Source organism: Lactuca serriola, chromosome 4, assembly GCF_051521515.1.
Source record: "Lactuca serriola cultivar US96UC23 chromosome 4, Lser_US96UC23_V15, whole genome shotgun sequence".
NCBI classification, from domain to species: Eukaryota; Viridiplantae; Streptophyta; class Magnoliopsida; order Asterales; family Asteraceae; genus Lactuca; species Lactuca serriola.
Window position 1 is genome coordinate 96,631,045 of NC_136411.1, and position 9,595 is coordinate 96,640,639.

The 9,595-nt window shown below is 31.6% G+C and overlaps 1 protein-coding gene across 1 annotated transcript; it reads left to right on the forward strand.

Annotated features, from left to right (window-relative positions):
* Nucleotides 1–4,431: 4,431 nt before the first annotated feature.
* On the forward strand, nt 4,432–8,974 carry LOC145102152 (protein DETOXIFICATION 40-like). The gene is made up of 6 exons (XM_079039520.1): nt 4,432–4,812; nt 6,750–7,438; nt 7,738–7,976; nt 8,298–8,416; nt 8,589–8,675; nt 8,752–8,974. Exons 1-6 carry the CDS (start codon nt 4,471–4,473, stop codon nt 8,818–8,820), a joined length of 1,545 nt encoding a protein of 514 aa, XP_078895646.1. The 5' UTR covers nt 4,432–4,470; the 3' UTR covers nt 8,821–8,974.
* The last annotated feature ends 621 nt before the right edge of the window (nt 8,975–9,595 follow it).

Here is a 9,595-nt window from a genome sequence, read left to right on the forward strand (position 1 = left end):
AATTACAAGAACCTTCCCAACACCTCACTTGACATAAATTAGCAAGGAATCGTCAAAGCCTATTAATTTGACATTTATTTCCCGAAATATGCCTTTGTGTGTCATAAAACCAGTGTGTGTCAAAAGAACTCTAAATGAAAGGATTACAAACGAGTTAATCCCAAACTAGACAAACCCTAGACTAAGAAAACTAAGAGAGAAAACGACGAGAGGAGTGTGTCATATTTCGTATCTTATGACCAATAACACACACTTAGACTTTTATACTTCGGGTAAGAAATTCGGGTCGAAATAGATTATATCAACCCAAATCATATCGGGTTAAACCCGCATGTCCATAGAATTCTCTAATGTGAGCCGTAGTCCAGAAGATTCTCCAATATTCAGAATTAGTCCTCTTGCATAAATATCTAAAAATCCAAGAACAACTTAACAAAACAAAATATACCCAAATAAAGGAAAACATTATAAAGATACAAAAAAATGATATTTAATGTAAAGTCCAATGATATGTTTGACTGTTACATTTAACATTCTCAATAGCCCCCCCCCCCCCCCCCCCCCTTCAGACTAATCATTGGATAACCAACAACTTTCTTGAAAAGGATCAACAAGCCCTGTACGATTACGAAAATAATCATTTTGGATCTATCAACACCATTATAATTAGAATCCACTTTAACAACTTGCACGACCCCTTTTGAAACTTTTTCTCTTATAAAATGAGTATCAACTTCAAAATGGTTTGACTTCTCATAAAAAACAGGATTTAATACAAGCTTTATAGCAGATTCATTATCGCATAAAATAGGTACAAGACTTAAATCTTTTAAACCAATATCAAATAAGATTTTTAAAATCTAAATTATTTCACAAGACACAGTGCCTAAAGCCCTATATTCTGATTCAGTAGAAGAACGAGACAATGTTTCTTGTTTCTTGCTTTTCCAATAAATTAACGTGTCTCCAAAAAAACACAGTATATCCTGTTACAGAACGTTTAGACACAAGACATTCTGCCCAATCAGCATCAACAAAACTTTTTAATGACAAAAAATTAGATTTAAACACAAAAATTCCTTTACCATGACTTGGCTTTAAGTAACGAAGTAACCTCAAAGATGTATTCAAATGAGACTTCCGGGGCCAATGCATAAACTGACTCGAAACTTGAACAATATATGAAATATCAGGTTTAGCTATACTTAAATAGATAAGTTACCTAATTAAGTTTTGAAACAAAGTTATATTTTGTAAGACAAAATCATATTTATCCACTCCATCACCTTTAATAACATCATTGAAATCATGAGAAATCTTAACAGGTTTACACCCTAACATTCCAAACTCATGCATTAACTCTAAACAATATTTCCTTTGAGTAAAAAATATACCATTTATAATATCAACAACCTCAATTCCAAAGAAAAACTTTAACTTTCCAAGATCTTTAATCAAAAACTTAGTTTTTAAAAACATTCTAACCTTATCTATTTCTTCCACATTATTCCGAGTAAGAATAATGTCATTAACATAAAGTAATAAAATAACAACAAAGTTTGTTCCGATTTTCATAAACAGAGAAAAACCATTCACACTTTGCACAAAACCAAACTCAAATAATGAAACACATAATTTTTCATTCCACTTCCGTGGAGCTTGTTGTAGACCATATAAAGATTTTAAAAGCTTATAGCCTTGATTGTCACCTTTAGAATGATAACCAAGAGGTAGACTCATATATACATCTTCATCAAGCTCACCAAAAAGAAAGGCATTATTAACATAAAGTTGAAACAACAACCAATCAGAATTAATGGCAAGAGTAATAATAGACCGAATAGTAACCATCTTTGCAATTGGAGAAAATGTCTCCACATAATTTGTTCCTCCTCTTTGACTATACCCTTTAGCTACAAGTCTAGCTTTAAATCTTTCAACTTCCATATTTTATTTATATTTAATTTTATATAGCCATTTACAACCTATTGGTTTTCTACCAGGAGGTAAAATTGTAATTATCCAAGTTTGATTTCTATAATATTTCTCTATAGTATGACCTTTTAACCCACAATTTTTACACAAGAGATTCTGATTTTTTTTCCCTTTAAACCTTTTAGAATCATTAATTTTCCCAACAAAAGCTGAAGTTTGACCTTTACTAGAAGAAACAGACACAAAACCATGTTTTTGTTTTGATTCTTCTCTAGACACAACTGAAAATGCTGTTTTAACATCAAGCAAAAGGATCTATGATTAAAATATGACTCTTAACTTGATTAAAAGAGTCATATAAGCCACTCAATAATTACATTAATTTCATAAGTTTAGAATGACTATTAAACTAAGTAGTAGCCTCACAAACACATTCAGTAAATTTAGTCAAACCATCGAACTCTTTCCAAAGACCATCAAGTTTATTATAGTAATCAGAGACAGATAAGCCACTTTGAGTAAGAAAATTGATACGCTGATGCAAATTAAACACCACAGAACCATCAACTTTATAATAAGTATCATTTAATTCAATCCAAATATCAAGAGCAAATTCAGAACAAGCATGTCTAATATAAACAGAGTGAGATAGAGAAATAAGAATCCAAGAACACACAATAGCATTTACTCTGTCCCACTTAAGAGATCTAACATGATCCTTTTTATCTTTTAATTAAGTTCCATCAATAAACCACTTTTATTTCTAGCTTTCAAAGTTCTAGACATAGAGCTCTTCCAGACTCTAAAATTTTCAGTACCAAGCACTTTAAAGCTGATAATAATGGTAACAAAATCATCAGATGGATGCAAATAAAGAGGATCATCAAAATCAACAACAACATATTAGATGAATCACCAAGTGTCCCAGTCATGACTAAGCACAAAGATCAACAAAAAAAACTAAGGAAAAAACAAGAAAATGACTTAGGAATCTGAACCTCTAGCAGTCACAGTTAACGATTAGTTTTTATAGCACACTCAGAATCGTAGTCAATTTCAGACCAGAACAAAATGAATTATAAATGTTAACAGTGAGTGCAGACATATAACTAATAGATCGTATACACAAAAAACAAAAAAACACAACCACCCCAGGACAAAACCTAATCATAGACAAGAAGGATGAGCGGAAAAACTTACATAGATTCACAAAATGCGTAAATAGCATACTAGAAAGGTTGAACAACGAATCTATTTACTCATTAAAAGTAAAGGAGGGCGAAAAACATACAATAATCCACAAAAAAACGCAACAACAAACTACAATGTAGTTTCGATATATCTACACAGATCTACCACTGAAGAAGACAAACATTCAAATGCCAGTAACCAAATATGTTAATAGCTTCTTGTTTACAATTCCATTAATGTTGAACGAAGGTTGATGTTAAGCGTTAGGTTTAACAGAAATTAACCCTAAACATTTACAATTAACTAAGCGTTTACACTTAAGAGACGATGACAAGAGAACTACCAGATATGATCAACCACCAAACAACCTCAAGACCTGATAACATATCAGAGACGCAAGAAAGGGCCAATCTAGAGCGAATCAACCAAAATGATTGAAGACTCCAAACCCTAGCACACCTAGACATCTAGATCGGAAAACCTAAACAACCAAACTTGGCTCTGATACCATCAAAACAAACTCAACACACAAATCTGCACAACATCAACAATTCTTATTTATTAAGAACCAGTTGGGTTTTAAGATGCTTACATAGAAGCCTTACTACAAAATACTCTCAACACTCAATAACAAAGAATCTGAACTACAAATCTTTTCTATCTACTCTTGAACAACAAAAGAACTCTACATGAAAAGATTACAGACGAGTTAATCCCAAACTGGACAAACTTTAGACTAAGAACACTGAGAGAGAAGACGATGAGAGGAGTGTCTGAGATTTCGTATCTTATGACCAATAACACACACACTTAGACTTTTATACTTCGGGTAAGAAATTCGGTTCGGAACGAATTATATCCATCCAAATCCTATCGAGTTAAACCCGTGTGTTTCCATAGAATTCTCTGATGTGAGCCGCAATCCAGAAGATTTCTCTAATGTTCAGATTAAGTCCTCCTGCATAAATATCTAACAATCCAAGAACAAACTAACAAAACAAAATATACAAAATACATCCAAATAAAGAAAAACATTATAAACATAAAATAAGGATATTTAATGTAGAGTCCAATGATATGTTTGACTGTTACATTTAACATTCTCAATAGTGTTGTAGCTACTTTAACATTTTCTTTCTTTAACAAATATAATGAATAATGATCAAGTTTAAAAAAATTCACTCTAATACAAATTACTACAAATATTTAGGGGCTGGTACTGTAATTAACGAAACAACATATCCTTTTATGTAAATTTAAATAATATATAATGGTGACAATAATGTAATCATGAGCTCCCGTGAAAGTATTTTACCAGATTCTAGACAGGGCTCAGCCTTGGCCATGGATTCAAGCTCCGCCCATGAAGGTGAGCTGACCCACCCCATCTTGTCAAATCACCGGAGCTCACCGGTGGTTCAGCTGTCGCCGGGGGAAGCAGTGAGCTCGGAGCTGGAGGAGATACTATCTGACACGAGTTTAAGTTTTTTCCGGCGACACCAGAAGGCTATGGCTATCGAACTGTACAGTTTATTCCGGCTAGCAGGTCCGGCGATCATAGTTTACTTGCTGAACAACGTGACGTCGATGTCCACCCAAATCTTCTGCGGCCACCTTGGTAACCTTCAGCTGGCGGCGGCGTCCCTCGGCAACAATGGCGTCCAACTTTTTGCCTATGGTGTTATGGTAACAATTGCTTTTAGTAATTAATATTCCTTTTAAAATTTATTGTGGCCACAAATATCCGAAAAGGAACACCCGATTTTGAAAATTTTAAGAATCTCATTCTATATATTTTTTCATAATAATGAGAATGGGTTTTCATAATAATACTTATTTGTTTTTTCAATAATATTTTTTTTGTAAAAAAATAACCATTCGTTTTTCAAAAAAAAAAAAAAAAAAAAAGTTTTGTTTGTACTTCGTATCCAACATGGTCTCAAAGACTAAAAACTGCCTGCAAAAACAAAAATAAAAATCCAGGGATAGATCGGTCCGGACCATGTGTTCTGAATCTAATGTACAACTTGAAACCGGGTTCAAACAAAAAAAATCAATGTTCTACATATTTGTCTTTTTGGGATTTAAAAAGGAAAAGTTAATAGTTTTTTTTTTTGTTTTTTCAGAAAAGAACATTAAAAGTGTTATTTTATTACAAATAATTAAATTAAATTATTGTTAGTGTTTTTAAATATTGGATGATTTTAAGTTATTTAATTATATTTTCATACTTTTCTTCATTTTATATTTTCCTAAGAAGGGGAAGAAATTGGTATACAAGTTTATGGAAAATTTAGGACCTTTAGGTGATGGAAAAGTAAACATGTCAATAACAATGATGCCCTTGGAAGGTTATAAACTATCTATAGTTCTTAGATGTAATATGATCTATAGCAAAACAATTTAGAATTCTCTTTCAACATCTGCATATTTTATGTTCTTATTTTCAAGTGTTATATCTTATAACATGAATTCATAAATGTTTTTCAATATATGTAAATATTCTTAAAACAACTAAAACAATAATAGATTTTTTTGAAACCATAATAATAGTTTATAAAATAATGTTTTAAAAACCGGTCAAACTAGGAACTGGGAACGAGAGCGATTCAATAACGACTGATTTTTTGTTAATTTTTAGATAAGATTGAACTGGACAGTTTTTTAAAAACCGGGATAAATCGGTGTGACAGAATCAGTAAAAAATCGTTTGAACTGATTTATTTGACTTGTATAGTTTGACTTCACTTAGACCGTTAAAAAAACCTATTTCCAAAGCAAAATAAACAAATTTCAGAGTGTATATAGTTTGAAGACTGACGGATGTCACCGTCAGATGCTGGAAGCCGGTCACCAAACTGATTCAACTAAAAAATTGATTTTTAAAAGATTGTTATAAACCGACTTTTTGATATGGAAACGGAGATATAGCTTATTGATAAAATTAACTTTTCTATATCTTATGAAATACAAAGTATATCTAACAAAAGTTAGTTGATGTCTTCTTCTTGTTTTCATGGACATTAACTTCAACGTGCTTAAATTATAACATTGTTTCTTTATTTTCTTAGTACGAGATTACATTTTATAAAATCTATCCAATTATAGCCTAAAAAAATACCTATATTTATCATATTGGTATAAGTATAATCAGATACATTTAAAAAAAATATAATATAATATAATAAACAAATAAAAGTATAATAATACTAAAAGCATATTGCTAAAGCAAACAACACTATATTTTTTCAAAAATTCTGTTTAATTATCAATTTTTAATAAGTTAAAAAAACCATCAATTTTTGATAAAATATTTAAGTATGGTCACTCTTACATATTAGAATTAGTTTTAATTACAAAAAAGAATTATATTGTTTCAAAAAATTTGGTTTGGTGACGGTTTTATTTATTATTATTATTTTTTTTAACATAAATGCAGATCATAGTGGTTGTCGTAGAGGTTTTTCTAAAAAAACAAATACTTTTTTAATGCAAATAGAAAGTGTTTTTTTTAGCACAAATAAAAATTTAACGGTTTAACTAGAAAAAATGATAAAATATAATGGTCTTTTGGTCATTATTAAGGAATATATTTAATTTCTTTTTGTATTTATTTTGTGTAGCTTGGAATGGGAAGTGCAGTGGAGACACTCTGCGGACAAGCATACGGAGCCCAACAATTCGAAATGCTCGGCATTTACCTCCAAAGATCCACCATCCTTTTAATGGCGACAGCCATTCCCCTCATGTTTCTCTACATCTTCTCCAAATCCCTCCTCCTCTTAATCGGCCAATCCAAAGAAATCGCCGCCGCAGCCTCCCTCTTCATCTACGGCCTCATCCCCCAAATCTTCGCCTACGCCGCCAATTTCCCAATCCAAAAATTCCTCCAAGCCCAGAGCATCGTCAACCCTAGCGCCTACATCGCCGCAGCAATGCTCGTCGTTCACGTTATCTTCACCTATGTCGCACTGTACATATGGGGTTGGGGGTTACTCGGCGCCTCCCTGATTTTGAGTTTTTCATGGTGGGCGATTGTGGTGGCGCAATTTGTGTATATCGTGAAGAGTGATCGGACTAAGGAGACGTGGACTGGGTTCAGTGCGCAGGCGTTTTCGGGACTTTGGGCGTTTCTGAAGCTGTCGACGGCGTCGGCGGTGATGTTGTGTCTGGAGACGTGGTATTTTCAGATTCTGATTTTGATCGCCGGTTTGCTTCCGAATCCGGAAATTGCATTGGATTCATTGGCTGTTTGTGGAACGATTCTTGGATGGGTTTTGATGATTTCAATCGGGTTTAATGCTGCTGCAAGGTATGATTGTGTATGATTATGATTCAAAGTTTCAAACTTCAAGTTATACATTGATATATATGGACCGGGTTGGACCACCGGTTGGCCCAAAAAGTAAGGAGGATTTGAATCATTGGACCGATGCTGTGAGTGTTTGTTTAGTTAATTTAGAGTAAATTACAACAATGGTCCCTATGGTTTAGGGAAATTTGCGTGTTTGGTGTTTGGTCCATAACTTATTTTTTTAATTTGGAAGGTCTTTACTGTTTGTTTTTGTTACGGTCATTGTCTTACCTAAAATATGTATATATATATGACAGTGTGAGAGTTAGCAATGAATTAGGTGCAGGACATCCAAAATCAGCAGCATTTGCTGTTGTAGTGGTAACACTAAGCTCTTTTGTGGTGGCCTTGATATGCGCTATCATTCTCTTAGCTACACGGCACGTTATTAGTTATGCTTTTACCGAAGGAGAAACTGTCGCGAATGCCGTCTCCGAACTTACTCCTCTCCTTGCGGTTTCCATCCTCCTCAATGGCATTCAACCCGTCCTTTCAGGTAACTTGAACAGACTGTACTGTGTTTGACTGTGACTGATATTAATTTTTATACCACCAAAAAGGTGGAACAAGATGGGACACAGACTCACTTGATATCTTTGTGGAAAAGATATGAATGTCTTTTTTCAGTCTGATAATAAAAAAATAGTTCTAGAAAGTTTGTCTAGTCAGGTGTAGTATCGTCTTGTAACAAATACAGTGTAAATGACAAATTAAAGTGAAAATGAATATATATATATATATATATATATATATATATATATATATATATATATATATATATATATATATATATATATATATATATATATATAAATAGGGGTTGCGGTTGGATGTGGATGGCAAGCATTTGTAGCATATGTGAATGTTGGATGCTATTATGTGGTTGGAGTTCCACTTGGTGTTTTGTTGGCATTCAAGTTTAACTTTGGTGCTAAGGTATATACAAAAAATTGTTATTCATATAAGAGTAAATATCAATGATTTGGATGATGTGTTTATATATATATATATATATATATATATATATATATATATATATATATATATATATATATATATATATATATATATATATATATATAAAATGTTTATTGCATATAAAATGTAGGGAATATGGTCGGGCCTAGTGGGGGGCATGACGATGCAAACAACTATTTTACTATGGGTTACTTTTCGAACGGATTGGAATAAAGAGGTGAAATCTTTAATAATATAAAAGTTATTTTCTTTGTTTATTGTGAATATTGTAACTGTGTTTATAAAATTTACAGGTGGACCAAGCAAGAAATAGAGTGAATCAATGGCAACATACGAAAGAGGAACCTTTGCTAAATAATTAAGAGTTTTTTCGTTTTTATTTTTACTCTTATTATTATTTGTAACATAGTATTGAACTTTTTTTCATACGGGTCACCTAATAGGTGATCAAGGTTATACATATGCGGAATATATAAGTTTTAATAAACATAAAACATTACATTTTTCCATATTAAACCTTTATTTTATTTTTTTCTGAAAAAAAAACCTTGTATTTTTTATTTTACCCGAAAACCCCTTACATTTAACAAGTTCTTTTGGAAAAAAATAATATTAAAAAGGCCAAAACAAAATAACAATAAATAAAATCTTTTTCAAAGGAAAAAAATAGGAAATTAAGGTTTAATCAGAAAACCCATTATATAAAATGGATATTAACCCAATATATAACAATACCTCTTTGTTTTCGATTTTGACGACAAACTTATATATATATATATATATATATATATATATATATATATATATATATATATATATATATATATATATATATATATATATATATATATAGAGAGAGAGAGAGAGAGAGAGAGAGAGAGAGGTTATTTTATTTTCACTATCTATTATGTGCATGTATGACTGATTCTGGATCAATCATTTTAGTTATTTTAAAAAAGTAATTAATGCATATTACATGTTGAAGATATAATAGGTATTAATTATATCTTCAGCATTTAATATGCATTAATTACTTTCTTAAAATAACTAAAATGATTGGTCCAAAATCAATCATACGGACACACAATAGATAGTGAAAACATTTGAACCTAACTAGGTTCAGGTTCATTTGAGGCC